Raw genomic sequence first — 21,372 nt, forward strand, 5'->3', positions numbered from 1 at the left:
TAAGATTTAATTCTATTAATTTTTGGAGCTAAATTGCATTAGACCAATTCTATATTTTCAAGTTACAATTTAGAATATTTTTTTAAAAATTATATAAAAAGTACGATAAATTATAATTTTATGTATTTTAATATAATAAAACAATAAATCATAAATTATTCATCAATATTAATGTAGTTTACCTCTCAAATAGCCATGGGACCCAACATTATACTACTCCATTCGTTCATTTATATTATCCACTCTATCAAAAATAAATGCCCATTTTTATTTACGTAATTAAAAAATAATTTATTATTTAGTCTCAATTTGTCATATAATTATCGTTTTTTTTTTCAATATTAAATTTTTCTATAAATAGATTAGCCTTGCCACCATATACTTCACAGTCTACTCAACCTCTCTACTGACTTCATAAACAAAAAATAGGAATAATGAAAGCAAATCCTTCATGGCTAATTTTACTGCTGCTAATTGCAGCTACTGTACTTACAGTACACTCTGATAATGATGACGTGTCGCCGGAAAGTTCGATATTGGACACCGGAGGTTTGAGTAGAGAAAGTTTTCCGAAGGGATTTATATTTGGAACTGCAACTTCAGCGTACCAAGTAGAAGGTTGTGCCAGTACTGAAGGCCGTGGACCTAGTATTTGGGACACTTTCATTAAACAATCTGGTACCAATAATTAATTAATCTTAGATTATAGCACTACAAGTTTTATACTAATGATTTTGATTTTGTTATGATTAAATTTGATTATTGAATGAAAACAGGAGTTGAACCAAACAATGCCAATGGAGAAATCGCTGTCGATCAATACCATCGATACAAGGTTAGTACTAAGTTCATATGATGCACACTCTGTTCTAGTCTATGGGTTTGCTCAACGCTTAACCAGAAAATGGGGATGGCGATGGCGATGGCGATGGGATGGGCCGGACCTTAAAAGTTAGTTTAAAAAGAGAAGAATTGTTCAAAACTTATGACGAGTACAGGAATTTCATTCCTTACGAATGTGGGATTCTTTATGTTCATCATTAGTTGTTTCTTTTTCTTTTAACTTTGAGGAAATTAGTATCTTTAAACAGAGTTAAGATTTGTTAGGTAAACTAAGGTGTCGTGTGGCCTCAAGTTTCTAAATCTTCTTGGCAAGTTATTTTTGGGACAAATTTTGATGAAATTTCACATGCATTTGGCCACAGTTTTTTTTAAAGTTTGATGAAATTTTAAAAAATATTATTTTTGTACCCGTAAGTTCTAAAAATTATTAAAAATACCTATAAGTTTGTGTTATCATTTTATAATGAACATATTTTATTAAAAATAAACCTTATAACATAATTGATAATAATCAACAACAACAAAAAAATAATATAGGCAAGAGCAATACATTAATCGAATTAAAAATAAATTATTCTTTTTTCCCAATTTTCTCATTCAAACTATTCTTTTTCGAATGAGGTAATAACAAACTATTCTTTTATAAAATCTTTCCACATTCTACGAACACTCTCTTCCCGATATGCTTTCATTTTTAGATTAGATGATCGAAAAGACGAAGCAATATTGTTAATTTGTTACTCTGAGTCGATTGTACATCATTTTTATCAACGATCATATCATCACTTTCATACTCAGTGAATATTCCATCACTACTTTATTTTTCACGCAAAAAATATGTAATACGGCAAAGCAACTATACTATTTTCACCTGCATGTCTAAGTCATAGTTGTTCATGCCTGTCGTAGTATTCTCAATCTACTTTTCCACGCACCAAATATTCTTTTAATTACATTACACAATGAGGCATGTCTATAGTTAAATCGTTCTTTGCCATTCTTAGGCTCTTTTCACTTCCCCTATAGTCTTTAAGACTTTCATTAAGGATACATAGGTACACGTAGGACTTTCTTGCAATACATAGTGGTTGACTTTGAATCACATAAAGCCCATATAGATGTCTTGCAAATGATATCACATTATTTTTATAGAAATATGGTTGGTGGCATTGAGAGAAATTTCATTAAAAAATATCGGTGGACATTTTTATTGATAATTTTTATTTAAGAGAGATTAATTGTATTGGTTGATTAGATTAAGTTGGTAGATAAATATTTAGTTGGAAACTTGGAATTAATAAATGATCGATATTTTTCTAAAATATAAAAGTTTGGAGTTGTTTTAAAAATTTTAAAACTTCCCAAGTTCCCAAAGTTCTAGTGTTTTTTAGAACTTGGGAACTTGGGGATTTTGCCAAATATATTGGCTAAGTAATGGCAAATTGTATGCACAAACACAAGTTCCCAAATATTTTTCAAGTTTTTTCCAAAAAGGTCTAAAGTCATTCTCTCGTGAATATTTTTTACTTAAAAAATGTTTGCTATTTAAGGAATACTAGTTTTCAAGAATTATTGTCATTTTCAATCACTGTTTTGCAAGCAAAGGCGAAAAACTTGCTGGTCCTCTTGACAGATATTTGATTTTTAAGTTGAGGGGTTTTCATTTTCTATGCAATTTGATGTGTCATAAGTCACAAATCTAGTTGGATTTTTATGCCCCGGACTCATTTCATAAAAGAGTTTTAACTTTATATACACCGATAGTGTAAAAAAAAAAACGTTACACTATCATTTTTTCGGGATGATCTGATAGTGTAAAAATTTATTTACTTGTAAGTTGTAAGTTAAAACTCTTCATAAAATTGAAATTACTGTAATGGTACAGGAGGATATTGATCTGATGGCGAAGCTCAACTTTGAAGCTTATCGCTTCTCAATTTCATGGTCCAGGATCTTCCCAAGTAATTTTACTACTTTATTGTCTACTCCCAAGTTTGATTTTTGCCATTACAAGAATGAATTATAACTTTAAAGTGTCTTAACGTAGATGGAACTGGTAAAGTGAACTGGAAGGGAGTTGCTTATTACAACAGATTGATCGATTATATGCTCAAAAGAGGTAACATTCTTTTTGTTCCTTTTTAATGCATGTCCTTAATGATTGTTGTTGTGGAAATGTATAGTTAAGTACTACACTGAACTTTAAACAAACTTTCAGGTATTACCCCATATGCTAATCTTAATCACTACGATTTACCACAAGCACTTCAAGATAGGTACAATGGATGGTTAGGCCGTGAAGTCGCGTAAGCACATCACTTCTTGACCATTTTTCTATTGAAGAATCTTTATGCTATTTGCTTCTTCATTTTGGTAATGGTGCAAAATTGCAGGAAAGATTTTGCTGATTATGCAGAGTTTTGTTTTAAGACATTTGGAGACAGAGTGAAGAATTGGTTCTCATTTAATGAGCCAAGAGTGGTTGCTGCTTTAGGGTATGATACTGGATTCTTTGCACCTGGAAGATGTTCAAAGCCTTTTGGAAACTGCACAGATGGGGATTCTGCTACTGAGCCTTATATTGTTGCTCACAATCTCATCTTATGCCATGCTTCTGCAGCACAGAGATACCGTGAGAAGTATCAAGTAATATGTTTTCTCTCTTTTTTATTATCTTTTCGCGAGTTTCTTACTTCAGCTAACAGTCCTTTTGTTCCTTGCTTTTGGAATCAGAGAACACTCTTTGACCTCATTTTGCATATGCAATAACAGGAGAAACAGAAAGGGAAGTTTGGCATTCTCTTGGATTTTGTGTGGTATGAACCTCTGACAAAGGGAAAAGCCGACAACTATGCTGCTCAAAGAGCAAGAGACTTTCATTTGGGATGGTAAGAGTTTGCACACATAGTAATGCATTCATGTTCCAATTGCTAGACTAACAGGAGATTCTTGCCGGTGGCAGATCCAGAATTTAGACATTGTGGTCTATGCTCGCGTTTCACACACATTAATATAGCGTTTGAGTCCCCATAGCACTTGTTCTGCCAAACCTGTGAATCTATTGTTGGATTCACACAGCTTCGCACCAAAAAGTTCAGAATTTCATCTTCTATGATCTGTCAACTCTGTGTGAAGTTTGGGGTCACTAGAGCCTTCCCTTTAGAGCTGCACAACCTGAAATACTAATTTTCGTTGGGCTTGTTTTACAGGTTCTTGCATCCTCTCGTATACGGTGAGTACCCAAAAACCATGCAAAATATTGTGGGAATGCGATTACCCAAGTTCACGAAAGAAGAGGTTAAGATAGTGAAGGGATCATTTGATTATGTGGGCATAAACCAGTACACTGCTTACTACATGTATGATCCTCATTATACCACACCACAACCCTTGGGCTACCAACAGGACTGGAATGTTGGATTTGCTTGTAAGATGCTGCTACCTTTTTACTTCTTATGTTAGACCTAGTAAAATGAAATTACTACTGATTCTAATTCTTTCGTTCTCCTGATGTAGATGATCGCAAGGGAGTACCTATTGGTCCTAGGGTGAGTATATGATGAAGTTAACATTCTTACTAACTGAAAAACATAGTAATATCTTTATTGTTAGTTAACACTTTCTTTGCTGAAAAATGCCTGTAGGCACACTCATATTGGCTCTACATTGTGCCATGGGGTCTATATAAAGCTGTCAACTATGTTAAAGAACACTATGGAAATCCTACCATGATTCTAGCAGAAAATGGTATGGTTTGCTTAACTTGTGAAACGTTTATTGTTCAGCGTCTTACACACCAACTTATAAAAAAAGAGTCTCATGATTTTCAGGTATGGATTATGCGGGCAACATTACCCTTCCAAAAGCTTTACATGACACTAAAAGGATAGACTACTATAAGAGCTATCTGCAAGAACTAAAGAAGACAGTGGATGAAGGCGCTAATGTCATAGGCTACTTCGCATGGTCGTTGCTCGACAACTTTGAATGGAGATTGGGTTATACTTCCAGATTTGGCATTGTCTATGTTGATTTCAAAACCCTCAAACGATACCCGAAGATGTCAGCATATTGGTTCAAGAAATTGCTTAAGCGCTACAAGCATTAAGGCAGCTCTTGCCCTTGTCTGTAATTCCATGTTTAAGATATGCTTATTTTGATTTTAGAGAACTTGATACTCATAAGTTGAGTACCTTTAATGTACCAAAAGACACAATAAGTTGAGTTCCCCTTTTTAGGCACTAGGATTTCCAGTTATAGTAGTTTGATATAAAATTGTTATTTCTGTTATTTTAGCACTTCTCTAAGTATGATGCTTGCAGTTTTCTGTACTATTAAGGAATGAATAACAGAGTTTTAGCTCTGCATCATCCTAATTCTTGAATTCTACTTATGTAATATGGAAGAATTAACTTAAATAGTTGTTCATCCAATTGCTTAAACTAAAACTAACAGGAGGATGTGTAATACAAGTATATATAAGTCTGCTGAATCCAGTCAGCTAGGAAAAATAAACAGTGAATCCCTCAAACGATTCACTGTGAATTCTTGACAATTTTGAATGGAGATAGGACTATACTTCCAGATTTGGTATTGTCTATGTTGACTACAAAGAGAACTTCAAGTTATGGTAGTTTGATATAAAAAAGTTCTTTCTGCAATTGGTAAAGAATTTTATATATCATTGCACAAAGGTTGTGCAGCAACCATATTTACAGAAAACAAACTGACAAAAGACTATTATATACAACTTACAAAGATTCCAAAATCTGATGCTTACAGTTTCCTCTACTATCAATGAACAAGGAAATAAGAGAATCAATAACAGAGCCTCGGCACTTCATCATCCTAATTCTTGACTTCTACAGTTCTAGAACAAATATTTTAAGCTCAGTATCTATTTTAGCCCTTTAACAAAAAAATAGCATTAGGAATCAAACATACACACTTAGATTAGAGTAATGGTAACTAGAAGTCCAGATGTATCACAGATTGCTTTTCACTCGAACTATGACAGTTGAAGTGTTGTGTATAATTGATGATAAAATTAAGTAATTTACAAGATGCTAGACTAAACAAAGAAAAGTGATTGACACATGAAATTAATATGCTGAACCAAATATTATAAATTACGCTCTAGAAAAGAAATTTAGAATAGTGTTTTTCTTGTTTTCTGAACTTTGGCAATTACTTCTCTTAACCTTCTTTTCTTTGTTAACTCTTTTTAACTCCATACTTTTAACTGGCTTAGATTCCACACTTTTTTGTGATTCTGGAATTGTACATATAACTTCCAGGCTTTCAACCTCAGTAACTTCTGATACTAGTTCAGTAACACTATCCATCTCATCTGGCTGAATTTCCTCCACTTTTCTTTTCCTAAAAGGATTATTATCTGGAACTTTTAGCACTTCTTTCTGATGACTCTTTTTCTCTTCTCCCACCATCTTCCGAGTGGATATTGAAGGGCATATCATGTTTTGAAGAGCTACTGCTTCCTCTAAGCACTCACTTTCATCCATAAACGGACACTGCATCTGTTCAGCATCAGAGGCTTGTGTTGTTTCCACCACTGAAAATGACAACAAAAACTGAGTCAAATAAATATTGGAGAATCCATCATCTCTTTCCCAACACAAGTTCTATCCTTAGTGACATTAGCATGCACTAGAAAAAAGATGCGGCATTAATGGTTATCTGAATATCATGCTTGCCTGTTGTTTCTTTTCTGGATTTACTTGAAGAAATAGCAAAAATGCTGCTGTCTTTTGAAGCTTGAGTAAATGCCTCTTGTCGAGAGAATGGACCACAAATTTTCTTTATGTTTGCAGTAGACACATGATTTACTGTGCTTGGGAAGACATTGAAGGCCTCCATTGTACAAGGATCTATGTTACCTTGAGCAATTGCAGTTGCCAATGACGGAAGAATTTCTCTTATGACTGTCAAGGAGAAAAGTTTGCCATACCTTTCGTAGCAGAAGCATCAGATATAACAATTTAAAGCACTATTCTGCAAAAGGTTAGAGAATGCTGAAGCTTCAGCGCAAGAGAAGGCAAGGTCCAAGTAACCAAAGGATACGGTCCTAAGAAGTCAAGTTCTTCATCCAAGAACTGCAACAGTTCTTCTGGCATGGGTTTCAAGTGCTTGATCTGCTTCAAACTAACATCATATCTGATCAAACATAGACGAAAAATTGATCATTTGTGTAAGCTAACAGAACAAAGGCAGAACTACATCGAAAAGCTGTCATGTCAATTGTTAGACTCACATTCTAGCATGATGGAAAACTGCAACTGCTTCTCTAAATGATTTAGCGTAATCTTCGGGCATTTGATCTCCTTTCTCAAACTTTAACATCGAAAGAACCTGTTAAACATTGGAAAATGACTTTTAATTGCGAGGCTCGAACATTATAAATCTTTTCAGGACATCTTAAGTAAAGAACAATATGGGACAGTACAAATTTAACATTTCTCCATTAAACATCCAAACCATATATTACAGACAATTTGCTGGGCAAGAAGCATCCATTCATAATGATCAAGTAGAAAGCTTTTCTGCTCAACGTCAACAAGTATATATTTAGCTGTTCCTTTCGAGTATGGTCTTCTATGTTTTGCTTACTTCTCTCCTAGGAACATGCTGCAAGTCAAATTAGCTGCAAATCTAGGACAATAATTGTTTTATTTTGCTTGTGAAAGTCCCCAGAGAATAAATTTATCATTCTGCAACCAAAGTCAAATATCTCAGTCTATATTGAAAGTGCCTGACGAGCCGCATCCATGTTTTTTTCTATGTTATTTTGGACCGAAGCAGTGTAGTAAGCCACATCATCTGTCAAGGATACTCTAAACAAGCATAGCCGAATACTGCTACCCCCCCCCCCCTCTCCGAAGGGAGCTATGCCTCAGCCAAATCCCTGGCTCCCCCCCCCCCCCCCCACGTCCAGAAGAAGGAAAAGGAAAAAAGAACAAATAAACAACTATGCAAAATCGAAGATTAGCAGTAAATACAGCTCCCTGTCAACTCCATTAAATTGTTGAACAAGATATAGTAAAATCAATTATGTTGTTCCTTGATGTCTTGTCTAGAAAGCTCTCGTGATTTCACCTCTTAATTAGAAAATGATTTACATCTTCAATTGATATCCATTTATCTATCAGGTAAAAGCTCAGGTATCAGACAGGTGCAAAGCTGAGTAAGCAATGCCAAATAAACCAAGTCAATTCTGATGGCATTTTAGTCTTTCATGTTTCGTATTAATTGTCAGGCATAGGAAATTTTTTATTAATAGCAATTTATCCCCAATTACAGATGCAAGAAGATATACTTCTCTGTTTTGAACAAATAGAGAATATGCTTACTCGATCTAAGTTGCGATATTTGGAGACCAGATTATAAGCTCTTGTAATTCCTATACCAGGGACTGACGGAAGAAAATCACAGCCAGCTAAGACACACATGCCTGCAAATGGTGAATAATGTAAATATCGTAAAAAAAGTTACAAGGAAGAAAGACAATCAAATGTTTTTCAAAAAGCATTTCATTTTCAGCAGCTAGTTGCTTCCATTGACTACAAGAAAAAAGCCAGTCGCTGATCATCATTATCAGTCGCAAGAGTACCTTGGAGAACATGATCGACGATAGTAGGGTATAGCAACTTCTAAATGTTTTAATTTTGTTTCTCAATGCAAATGAGTTAAAGCTAGAAATTGAGAGTAACCTGTAAATAAATCTTTGTTGAATTGTCTGAAGGAAGGAACACGAGTAACACAACTGAAAACATGGTCTAGTACCACTTCTTGACCATTGCCATGGGCATCCATCTTAAAGAAAACCTGTTGACAAGCACATAAAATCAACATAGGTCGACTAGATTCTAAATAAAGGGAATTAAGCTGTTAGGAGAGCAGTAACCTCCATCATGCCATATCAAAGTATTTGAGATTTTCTTACAGCGGGACAGCCATATGCTAGTAAGTCACTATCTTCAGAAATCACTGCCACAATTCCATTCTTTTCTTCTTCGAGGTTAGACAAGTAGGCTAATTGTGCATCAGCTTCATATGGTGCTACGACGAATTCTATATTCTCTGATTTTAGAATCTGCACGAGTAGAAGATCTTTGTAACAGCTGGATTACTTGAAATCTTGAATTGGCAGATATAGAAAATTGAAATCATGCCAAACTACTGGGAAAAAATCCAGGAACTTGTCTGAAATGTCATACACGAAGAAAGAAAGAAAATGAACTTCTTGATGAAACGTCTTTTGTGACTGAAAGTACACAAGTTAGCCTACTGTTTAAAACTCTAACTGGCTGAACTCAAGAGATGATATTCAAGTACCTGTATGAGTTGATGCGCCATTGAAGGAGTCACACTCACTGCCCTCTGCATATGAAGCATTAGAAATGGATTAAAAAAACGCTAGTTTGCCACCTGACTGGATTGTGCATTAAACATCTAAAGGTAAACTAATATACCATAGTTAACTATTCTCAAAAGCCACAACCCTTTAGGTATTTTCAATAAATTATCAAACCATGGTAAGTAGTTATCCAAATGATTAATAAAGAAACAGTATATCCCACGACTATAAGAGAATAATAGTACCTGGAAAAGCTCAATGGCGCCAGAAACATTTCCTTTCTTTAGCTTCAACATTGCCTGATCTCTATTTGTTTTCCTTCTCCTATTGAAATTAAAGATTCACTATCCAGAAAGCCAGTAACTACGAAAAATCAGGTATTGATTAACAAGAATTAAGTTTCGGAATACACACTTGTGCCTCTCTTCTTCAGTGGCACCCTTGCAGGGTAAGTTCCCACCATCAAAAACAACTACAGGAGTGATCTTATAATGTCGAAGCATATTGATTCGATGCATGAAGTAGTTCAAGTACTGCAATTTCTTATCACCCTCCGAATTAAGACAAAGCTCCATACTACATGAATATGCTGAAAATTACAGCTTTTATTGATTCTATCCATTTAAAACTAACAAATATATTACAAAAATTGAATCTTGATTAATAAAATGTCAAACCAGATTAAAAATACCTCCTTTGTGAAGCCAAGAATAAGCATCAATTCCCACCTATACCCAACAAAATAGGATTTTTATCAAAACCCAAAATGTGATGAATTTGAATATTGAATTGAAGTGAAGAGTAAACGAAATGGGTGTTACCCTTTTGCCGGCGTATTTTTTTATGTGGGCGGTTTCAACATAGGGCTTCATAAACCGGAGGAGATCTTTGATACCCATTTTTCTTTCTCTTTAATTCTTCTAGAAGTTTTCTGGGTATTTTCTCCTACCTCTCTTCCTTGAATCTCTGTGTTTTGGATCTGTATGACAAAAATGGCGATTGGAGGAAGTGAGAGAAAATGGCGGGAATAAGAGTAAGTGTTCTATACCTTAGTTCCAAAATCATCGGGTTAACGGTACTGTGACGGAATGAAAGTAACATCCAATGGAAAAGAGCCACGTACACAAACTCTAAGTATCTACACACGTGGCGAAGCCTTATTCGTTTGTTGTTTCCACTTTCACCGAGTAATGTTTCTTGGAGCTTTGGCATTTTAACATTTTTACCGCGAAGATAAATTTGAAATTTTGGAGTCCCGGGAAATTCAATCTATAGCGCGTGGATATATTTTAATTTTCCTTTTCAAAAAATCGTCTCCTTTTATTTTATCCTTTTCGTCTGTTTTTTATTTCTTTTTTCAAGCTTTTAATTTAGAGCCCGTTTGAATTAGCTTATAAGTTGTTTTCAGTTTTTTTTAGTGTTTGATTAGTTAACTTAAAGTCATTTTGTTTTTAAAATAATTTTCAATAAATAATTGAGTTTGTTTGAATGGACTTATTTTAATCAGTTTATAAGTTAAAAATAGCTTATAAGTTAAAAAAAATAAGTTGGGTTGCACCTACTTATTTTTTTAAAAGTTTTCAACTTATAAGCTAATTAAAATAAATCCATCCAAACAGGCTCTTAGTCATTTTTGCATGCAATTGTCTCTACTAATAGTGGAAGAAAATTATATATAAAAAGTTACCTGCACTTGATGTTTATATTAATTCAATAAATATATGACACATGTCTTCGCGTATTTTTTATCACTAAACAATACTAGTTGGTTCATGATTGATACACATTATTTATAACTTAATCATGATAAATCAATATGGCTCTGTGTGCAAGTAAAGTTTAACACAAGTTAAGCTTCCTTATACAAACTAGTTCGTGTTCAAATAGTCTTTTAAGGAAAAACTTGCATATACAAGCAAGTGCATCACATACTCTAAATACATTATTGATTATTCCATTTACAACAAGTACTCACATAACTACATGTCATGTACTCTGTCATACTTGGGGAAGTCAAACCAACTCTCAGACGAGCTCCCGATGGTTTATTCATCTGAGACTGTAAACTAGAGTCATTTATATTTTCATTGCAAATTTAGCATCGTGCTTTACGTATTCATCTCACACAAAGGTTACTAAGTTGATCAATATTAACCAAATACAATATTAGGTTGCTGGTCTCAGGTAGAGAGGTAAGTAGTGTTTAGGATCTGGATTCGAACTCCATACTGAGAATGCACTTGTGCATCTCATGTACTTCTCTGTCATTTCAGGAAAGTGTCGATCGATGACATCTTTTAATGTCTCTGTCTTGTTTACCCATTCGAAGCCTTTCTCTGTGTAGGTTCGCAAATTGAAATTAGTTGTGAAGAATCGATCAGCTTCTAGCCTCCTGGAAAAAAAAAACATAGTCACGCGAATTAGCATGTAGACAATTCTTATTTTGCATAGAGTTTAAGCTTTGAACACCGTTGTTATATTGACATACCTTGAAGCAATGAGCAGAAATATGAAAAAGGCAGTCTCACTAATGGCAAAGCCTTTAATTTTCTTCTCCGCGTGCAAACCAACTTGGAGATCTAGCTTCTCAATATCTTTACCATATACTTCTTGGAGAGCCTCAATCACTTCTTCGTCATCAGTTAAATCTTCCCACTTGCTAATTGGTACCATCAGCAAATTCCTTCTGAACTCATTGTATCGCGGAATTCCCCTCTCTCTGTCTCTGTAAACTGTTCAATTTAGAAAGTTAACATGTAATTTCTATGTATATATATATATAAGATGAAAACAATATGCAAAAGAAGTCCACTGGGACAAACATACTGTCCAAGGCGGCCATGTCAACTAAATCAGGTCTATCATCTCCATCAATATCATGAGGAACAAGGTTCCTCATCCATGATGGATAATTCCACAACGTAGCAGCTCCGCATGACTGATGACCCATTGATACCAACATCTGCTCCATACCTATTTTGGACAAGTTCTTTTCTCCTTCTTTCCCGATCATTTCCCTCATAGGAATCCTGTTCAAACTACACAGTTAGAAATACATACATAATTTGCTTATAAATGCAAAATGTGTAACTGGATAACATACTCTTCTTGAATAGGCAAGGATTTGTCTTCTGATGTAGTCGACTTCAAGTTCCTCAGAACAATCGTGTCAGGTAAAAGTGAATGCATTCGGTAGACGCTAACAAACTCTTCAGTCAATGAGTAGGGAGTACCGTGATCCCTAGGCCTTTTAAGACCAACTAATCCACTCAGTACTGGTCCAAATTTGGGTCCTAACAAATCCTTGACTTTCTTCCCCAACAAGCCATACCTGAATCACACTAGACTCTTTTAGTCAACATTAATAGTTAAATTCGTAATGCAAAAGCATGATGCATGACATCTAACTGAAAATTGGGAGCTATATGTTAATTCAATAACAGTTATAGTCTATACTTGCTCGGATCCTCCAAAATTGCCACAACGCCCGTGTCTGATCATCCAAAAATGCATTATTTTGGGGTGATCTGGCACAGGCGCAATGACTTTTTTGAAGGACCTGGCAACATAGATTTTTATCAAGTACACTTACCAGTTGATCCTCATTCCTACCATTAGAGTATCAGTCTTAACAAGTTCAATTGTCCAATCGATGGTATGGACTTTTGCAATGACCGCTGAAGTTATCAATCTTGCATGTCGGTACACCTTTTCATCATCAAATTCAGGGTAATGTTCCTGAAAGGGGAAAAAACAGGATTTTAAGCAAAGTCAGTTCTTTTGAGGTGCAAAATAATCAAATGTTATAATAGGTGCTTATTTGCTTTTTCCACGATGTCCCAACTATACGAAAACTTCAGATTTCCATATAGCAAATATGATCATAGAAAAGAGAAACTTGGGTACTTCATTAACATACTTTAAGCATATCACATATGGCATTATGCTCCTTCACAAACAAGGCCTGCAAGAGAGAGTAGCCTGCCCAATGGTTTCGGACATCTCCGGATATTGGAATACCATTATCATCATGTTCAAGTAGTCCAGAACCTGAGATCCTGAGCTTTCCATCTTTAAATGTTCTCACCCTTATCATGCCCTCTTCGTTGTTGCCATATATTACACTCCCATCCCTAACAAAACAGCAGGAGCATATATAATTCATCAGATGAAATAAAACTGCCATTAGACTAACTTTCAAGCTGCATTAAAATGAAGTAAGGATCAAATCGAATTCCAATTGGATAGTATGGTAAAGAGTTGATGTGTGTATATGTCAACTAGGAATAACATTTTCGCCTCCCTTCCCCCGTCCGTCATGGTTATTTCCTTGACTCTTTTAGCATGCAATAGAGCAGCACTTTGGTAGAGTAAAAGAGTCAAGGTAATAACAGAAACTCTTTCTTTACCTGATAAATATTTTCAGTTAAACGGGTAATTATTTTCAACCATCCTCCTATATTATTAGCTTTCTCCATCACCATAAGGGTATTTGGTTTTATTGCCGGCTTAGGAGTCAATAGAAGTACAAACAAAATCACAACTGTTCAGAGAGAATCTTAAGGTCTCTCTGTGGGGATTTAGAATTTGAGTCCACTCACCACCATGGGGTCCTTGAATTCAAATGCCCAAACTTCAGATCAGGTGAACCTGTGGGAAGTTTTTTGGTCTTAAGGAACTTAAATGACTTCAACGGACACCCTGATGCAACGTCTTGAGGAGCTCTAAGCTCCACCTGTCACAAATATTGTGTTAGAGAAACATAACACACACTTTTAAGCGCATATAGGTCACTTTTGACCTTTTAATCCCCTCCAGTTCTTAAAACACTCATTCATTAGGTACCTGTCCCGTGTCCTCCATATGGTCATTCCAATCATGGATCATAAATTGTACCCACGCGCACGCTATCATGTTGAATTGGCACCCGCAATCTGTGTACTTTCTTCTTTCGAAGAGCTTCGTGGCCACAGTTACAGGGTGAGGTTCCAGCAGCTGCATAATCAAATGATATTTTCACAAGTGATCATTGAGAGATCTCAATATACATATTTCAGATAACGATATGATTAAGGCATATTTATTGGACCATGCAAGTTAGCTATCCAAAAAGATCATCATAAAGCGTTGAAATAGGTTGAACAGACTAATTTGCACCCCCTAAGTTACTGAACAGAAAACTGAAATACCTGGTAGCTATCCTGATGAAGTAAACAAAAGTTGAAACTATCAAATTTTACATGATTTAATTAGTGTAGCATAACTGATTGGATTTTGGCTTACCGCATAACTTGAAGTGGATGGTGGCATGTTGCGGCCAAAGAAGGTTCCTTGACTGCCCACTAAATGATCCACAGGATGATTGCACGTACCATCAGCAGTCCGATACGTATACTCTTCCGTGTCATATTTCTTGCCATTAACATTTCCTACATGTAAGAGGTTGTATCGCTGGTGCAAGTGTCTTCTCATTCCCAGGTAAGCCGCCCCCAGTAACACCGGCAATCTATGCCATAAGTCAAACTTGTCCACAAGATGTACAACCTGCCATATCAAAAACAGGAGCAATATTGTTGTAACACATACTATCACACAGGTGAACGGTTAAAAGAAGGGAAAGGAGGACACTAACATAGAACAAAATTGTGTCAAACAAAGACATCTTCGCAACAACATGCCGGAGTTGAGGATGAACAAAGGCTGGAAGAGAAATTGAGAATGCCATGAGAGTTTTCTCAGCAGTTGACCTGTCAAAAAAAGACAAAAGGATATATTCAAGAGATGTGTTTTGAAGATTGAGAGGGAAGATGTACAAATTTATAAGCGTTGAACCTGTGCAAATTTGTCCTGTTTCATGTCATTCAATTGCTCTTATCAGTTGGCCCAATCAAGATTGAAGCATTCAACTGTATCCCATTAATCACTATTTTATATTATAAATGACGCAAATCGAAGACAAGTGTCCAGTACCCTGTGTATAGTAGCTTGGCAACTAGTACTCCAGTTAGGTTTCATTTCACCAGAGAGTTCTTTAATTAATGAGGATTAGCATTAAACGTCCAAAAGGACCTTTCGTTTGAATGATAGACTAATTAAGCCAGAACATTAACTAACATCTGAAACGTTCTTTTCGTTTCCTATTCAGAGTAGTTAACTACCCATAAAAGAATGATCTTGAAGAAAAATACCAACATATAATCAAAACATAAATGATCTTGAAGAAAAATACCAACATCTAATCAAAACATCACACTCTTACATATATTTATAATAATATCCTTCGCCCTCTAATGCGGACCTCGTGTACAAGTTACGGGTTCATCCAAACCTCGAATTAAGTAACTTTGGCTCACACTTAATATATATATATATATATATATATATATATATATATGTTAAAAGGTCCTCTACATACGTATCAATGAATAAAGTTCAAATTAATTTTGGATTCGTCCGTGGCCTCCCCCACTCCCCTTCCTAAACAAAACAGTAACAATATTTCTCCAATAAATCAAACTCCTTTCGAATTAAGAAGAAAACACTATGATGCACTCAACCAAATGGGATGAACTATGAGGTTTCCCGTTGACAAAAATAAAACGATAGAAATTTCTTCCTATCTGTCCAAACTTTGGTGGTGTGCTAGTTGAAAGTATATAGCATGTATTTGTACTGCTAAGTTGACCCGAACACCACAAAATTCAAGAAAAAAAACAGTAGATGGTAGTAATAAATTGCATAGCAGATTACCTCCACAAGAAGTAGTTGACGAATAAGCAAAGCCAGCATCAGCTTGATACGTCCGCCCACATGCCAAAAAGCAAAGCCTGCATCAACTTCATACGTCTGCCCACATAACAACAAATAATGATCTTAATTTACTCATCAAAATCAAGCTAAGGTACAAAATTCAAGAAACACAAAGTCATGTAATTTCTACAACAGGGCAAGGGTTTTGGCACTGCAAAAATTAGAGGTTTTAATTTTTTTCTCATTCTAGCTAGCTAGTAAATGTGATGCAAGAAAGTGTAAGATCTGTTAATTACTATAGTACTGAAGTTGGAAGCTGTTAACAACATTCAAGAACGTTTTGATAATGACAAAATGAGAACCAGGTTATGAGAACTAGGTTTACTTACCGGATGGTGCAGCAGGTACATGTGGAAAAATAGAACAAACTGGACAAAATCCTTATACAAGTCAAAAATGCAGAAATAAGAAAAGACAGCACAATAGGATAAAGTTGTACTTTTCTGGAAGGACTCAACTAGGTCCTCAAAAATCAATGCTATAAAAGTAGACATGCATACAAAGGATTTCGAGTACTTTTGCAGATCTGAAATCAAAGATCACAAGTTCTTTCAAGCAAAAGGCAAAGGCAGCATTCCGTGAGCAAAACATTGAAGGAAGAAAAACTAGAGTTAGGTTTTTCTTTCGAAGGTTAATTCTTGTGTTTGAGTTCTATTTAGAAATATTATTGAGTTGTAATTTTCTAAGGTAGATAGTGAGGTTTGTAACAAGAAGTGGTTTGACTTTAATCATTAGAGTTTAGGTACTGAGTTAGTTCCTTAATTATTGAGTTGTGATCTAAAATTGTTTTTTGAAAGATTAGTAAAGTTTGCTGATAATCCTACAAGTGTAGATTGTGGTTTTTCTTTCCTTCAGCAAGAAAATTTTTCACAATAAATTATGTCTTCATGTTACTAATTCAAAAATCTAATTCTTGAATTTATTTGGTGGTATAAATTTCTTCACACGCTACGTCAATCTATCAACTTTATTTTTCTAAAAAGTAATAAATAAAATCTTTTCTAGATTCAAAGAAGTTGAAGTGACATAGAGTCCACAATATTCCAAACTAACCAAGTCCATGATATTATTTCGTGGGGTCTCTTTCCTGTTTCTCTTTTTAGTAAATAATGCATTTTCCCACGGCACCTTGTGTTACTCCGTTATTCTAAAATTTTGATTAATATTTTTTATTATATTGATAAAAAAAAAATATAATTTATAATATCTTTTTTATGTAGTTTATGAATATCAAAAATATTATAACATGTTTCTTAAAAGGAAAATATTTTGATCAAAGAAACAAGGAAAAATTTGGAAATCATATATCCTTCGGACCAAACACACCATTAATGCGTTGGATGTTAGAACGATCTAGATAGAATGTTGACGAAGAAAAATAAGTTTATACCAATTTGAATTGTGGTGCAGTTATAGCATCATTTATTTTTAATTAGAGGTCTTGAGTTCATACTCTTACATGAAGAAAATTCTATTGGAATTGCCACCCAAAATAAGTCTTGTAATACACGATTCAAATTTAATCAAAGCATCAATATAAATTTTAAATACCGAATTAAAAAAAAAAAAAGGAAAATGAGATTTTGACAAAAGAATACCAGGAGCAGTATATAATTATATTAGTAATTAATGTCGAACGACTAACAAAACTAGTAAATATGGCTGCCCGATAATGACATTTCTCCCTTAATTTATTTTAACTTGTCCATTATTTCAAAAATATATTTTTACTCATTATTTTTATTTATTATTTTTAGCATGTTAAGAAAAAAAAATTAAAAAATAAAATTAGCTTCAAATATATACAATAAAGTAATTAGTTCACAATAAATATAAATATATTTTATATATATACATAAAATAGTCAAAAATTATAAAAAGTATACATTAATTATACAACATAACTTATCAAAAATCATAGAAAATACACACTAATTATATAATATAACTTATATATACTGACCTGACAGACTAACTATATAATATTATTCATCAAAAAGCTAAAAAATAGCTCAAGTATATATATGAAGTATAGGCGGATTATTCAATCCGATCAACTTAAAATCACCTCTAAATAATTCCAAATTTTAAATATGAAATTCCTTTCAAGTCTTTTGATATATAATTCGTTCAAAACAATTCACCTTTGTGATACATTGATTTTTTTTTAAATGACATAGAAAAAGAAAAGAGGAGGAGGAAGAAGAAGGGAGAATGAAGAAGCAGAAGCAACCGGGAGGACGAAGAAGAAGTCCACGTCGCTACGTCGGTGTCGAATGACCATTTTTAGTAATAAAGGGTTTATTTTTTAAAGTGGATTATTATTTTTTAAGAAATTTAACTCTGTACATTTTGTTTAATTGGCCCAAAAAATTATACTTTATTTTTAGCATTAATTATTTATTTCTCAAATCATTTTTCAATACATAATATCATGATTAAAACAAACATAATATCAAACATTAATTGATAGAGGTAGTCTGATATATAATCATGTTAATTATTATTTTCTTAATTAGCATGTCAAAATTCAAATATTACAAGTAAAATAAACAACGAGAGTATTAAATAAATATTTCTTTTGTTTAATTTTACGATCAATTATTAAAACTACATTTTTATTCTTATTTCTCCTTTTTAGTCTATCAAAAGAAAATAATTTTTTTCATGTGTTACTCTTATTATTATTTATGTTTTCTTCAAATTATTTATTACGATTTAAGATTAGATATTAATTAATATAGATATTGCGATGAAATACATTAAAAAAAAAAAAGGTGACAATCTTTTCTTGAATTCAATTTCACTCACCGACTCATTCCTTCCCGGAGCTTTCATCGTCTTCACATTTCCGCCGCCGTAACAAAGGCGGAGCAACAAAATCAGCAGAAATACAATTGGAATTGTATAATATAGTAGAGCTTTTGGAATCCAATTTTTTGTGGTGGATATTTGTGGAGGAGCTTTTTCGATAACCAATCAGACGATGTTCGTACGAACGACGTGACAATTCGTATCAATCACCTTCGTCAGATCTGGTGGCATATAGGTCCCCGACGTGACACAGAAAAAGCTGTGGCTGCAAAGCTCGACACATCACCACAAGATTAAGGCGGCATATTTTGGTATTTTTTCTTTACTGCTACTTTCATGATATCTCTTATCTTGCAACATTTCTTTGTTCTATCTGTTTTCTGGGTTTTGGCTTGAGGAGTTGTAAGCTATTTCGTGTTGCTGATTAGGCCGTCATGGACATAGCCACCGCTAGTGGGACTACCCCACCGGAGGAGTTTTCACTCTTACCTCTGAAAAGCAATCCAAATCCACAAAATACTAAACCTAAAAAACCAAATAATGCCCATGTTGTCAATATTCTTAAACCAAAATTTACCACCACACCACAGATTAGTATTCCCCAAGCCTGTAGTAATAATTCATGGAGAACCAAATAACACTTGAAAAGCATTGAAAATCAAATCTCTTATCATTCAGGAAAATCTATAATTTGTCAATATTGGCAAATTCTCGTATGGTAAATCTGACATAATGGAGTTGAGGTGAACAATACCAAGTCAATATGGAATTAAAAATGAGAGCACGATTGACGTTTTGGATACAAGACATATCTTAATCAGACTCACAAGTTTGGAGGACTATGTGCATCTACTTTCAACATCAGCCTTCTATGTGAAAGCGAGAGAGAATTATTGCCAGATGAGAACACTAAAATGGGGTCCTTAGTTTGAATCAGATGTTGAAACAACGATAGTAATAGCATGGATATCCTTTTCGGATCTTCCACCTAACTTTTTTTCGAAGGAGACAATTTTTTCTATAGCTGCAGCAATAGGTAAGCCACTTACAGTAGACATGGCAACAAGGAATCAAATGAAACCTAGTTGTGCTAAAGTCAAAATAAAGATAGATCTGACTGCGAAGTTGCCACAAAGGGTTAGAATAATGGAAAAAGATGATGTGATAGGGGTTATAAAGTTTAAATGGATCAAATTGCAATATGACTATATGCCTAAATACTGTAAGGAATGTTGCTTACAAGGACATGACGAACACAGTTGCTGGGCAATCTATCCATAACTGTATGATTCAGGGATTGAAGAAGAGCAGAATCAGGAGGAAAAAAAACTCAAAAATAAGCAAGGAGCGAAAGGCGAAGAAAGAAGAACGTTGATAAGTGGAAAGATTGTGGGGCCAAAACACAACAAACAGGAGTGGATGGTTTGAAGAAGGAACAAATATAAGAGGGATAAATATGGGCATATAGAAGAGACAAAGGACGTACAAGATGACAATTCTTTTGCTGCATTGAGAGGAGAGAAAAAATAGCATGACGAAACTGATAATACAAATAAGTTTGATGAAAGCACGAAAGAATGAGTGACAATGAATTTTGGAAGACAAGAGGGGCAACAGGTGATAATTGTAAAAGAACAAGAGAAAGATGAATCTGATTCAAGGCAAATTGAGACACAATCAGAAAACCAAAATGACAAGAAGATAATTGCAAGAACAAAAGGAAGGGAAAGTTGATGCAAAATAAAATAAAGAAGAACAAGATGTAAAAGAGGGACAAAACAATGAAGAAAAGAAAAAGGCTGAAATCATGGTGAGTTATGAACCAAGTAATGAGGAAGTAATGCCCCTAGCAATCCAGAAGGATAATCAAAAGGTACGTATTGAATCAACAGGGTTGAATAATGAAAAGAAAGATATGGCACAAAACATAGAGAAGGTAGCTGTAGAAGGGGATTTATCCCCTAAACAGATAAGTAGGCTAAAAGGACCACATACCAAGCCAAAGAAGCAAGGGGGAAAAGAACTCAATGTGGTATAAGCTTCTTCAAGGTCTAAGAGAGTGTTAGTGGTGTTTTCAATAGTAGCTCCTTATACATATAGTAAATTCCTTCTTTCATTTCTCAAACAAAAGGCATAAAAGCTTATACCTGAATTTTCCCTCAAAGCCCCATCTGTATTGTATTGTAGCCAGCCTATTGGTGGAAAATCCACAATACATTTGTTACCTTCATTTTGGGACTATAACCTTTCAATTCTTTAATCATATCTGGCCAATTACTAGGACATTTCATATTAGGCTTCCTCATTTGTATCGTCATGAAAATGTTCCTGGTAATATTGTGAATAACTCTCTGAATTGATGTCTTCTTTCCCTCATGCTTCATTTTGTTCTTTCTTCTCCAAAGTTCCCATATTATAAAGTTAGGGATAGCTCTATAGTAAGGTCTCATTCCTTTTTTAACGTCTGTCTCAAATCATAGCATTATCACTTCCCTCAAGTGCAGGCTTTCAATGTTAAAACCTGTAAAAGA

At 34.4% G+C, this 21,372-nt stretch overlaps 3 protein-coding genes across 4 annotated transcripts; 1 reads left to right on the forward strand and 2 right to left on the reverse strand.

Moving 5' to 3' along the window:
• Nucleotides 1–376: 376 nt before the first annotated feature.
• Nucleotides 377–5,219, forward strand: LOC129895702 (beta-glucosidase 44-like). Its single transcript, XM_055971451.1, has 11 exons — nt 377–678; nt 777–835; nt 2,729–2,804; nt 2,891–2,962; nt 3,062–3,149; nt 3,237–3,489; nt 3,616–3,731; nt 4,053–4,270; nt 4,360–4,391; nt 4,488–4,590; nt 4,674–5,219. The coding sequence occupies exons 1-11, from the start codon at nt 435–437 to the stop codon at nt 4,949–4,951; spliced, it is 1,539 nt and encodes a 512-aa protein (XP_055827426.1). The 5' UTR covers nt 377–434; the 3' UTR covers nt 4,952–5,219.
• A 635-nt stretch (nt 5,220–5,854) lies between these two features.
• Nucleotides 5,855–10,203, reverse strand: LOC129895431 (exonuclease 1). Of its 2 annotated transcripts, none has more exons than XM_055971149.1 (12): nt 10,039–10,203; nt 9,909–9,945; nt 9,632–9,806; nt 9,463–9,541; nt 9,196–9,240; nt 8,804–8,953; nt 8,571–8,685; nt 8,211–8,311; nt 7,115–7,212; nt 6,925–7,017; nt 6,558–6,778; nt 5,855–6,415 (listed from the first exon to the last, which is right to left on the reverse strand). In XM_055971149.1, exons 1-12 carry the CDS (start codon nt 10,114–10,116, stop codon nt 5,973–5,975), a joined length of 1,635 nt encoding a protein of 544 aa, XP_055827124.1. In that variant the 5' UTR covers nt 10,117–10,203; the 3' UTR covers nt 5,855–5,972. The 2 variants fall into 2 exon arrangements, with proteins under 2 accessions (XP_055827124.1, XP_055827126.1); XM_055971151.1 differs by having other exon boundaries at nt 9,632–9,793; nt 10,039–10,076.
• Nucleotides 10,204–11,101: 898 nt separating this feature from the next.
• LOC129894155 (alpha-dioxygenase 2-like) lies at nt 11,102–16,346 on the reverse strand. Its single transcript, XM_055969697.1, has 12 exons — nt 16,264–16,346; nt 15,968–16,063; nt 14,850–14,964; nt 14,501–14,761; nt 14,063–14,212; nt 13,819–13,952; nt 13,137–13,350; nt 12,810–12,955; nt 12,321–12,548; nt 12,044–12,246; nt 11,706–11,949; nt 11,102–11,609 (listed from the first exon to the last, which is right to left on the reverse strand). Exons 3-12 carry the CDS (start codon nt 14,940–14,942, stop codon nt 11,384–11,386), a joined length of 1,899 nt encoding a protein of 632 aa, XP_055825672.1. The 5' UTR covers nt 14,943–14,964; nt 15,968–16,063; nt 16,264–16,346; the 3' UTR covers nt 11,102–11,383.
• Nucleotides 16,347–21,372: the final 5,026 nt, after the last annotated feature.

This window comes from Solanum dulcamara, chromosome 7 (assembly GCF_947179165.1).
Source record: "Solanum dulcamara chromosome 7, daSolDulc1.2, whole genome shotgun sequence".
In the NCBI taxonomy this organism is placed as follows: Eukaryota; Viridiplantae; Streptophyta; class Magnoliopsida; order Solanales; family Solanaceae; genus Solanum; species Solanum dulcamara.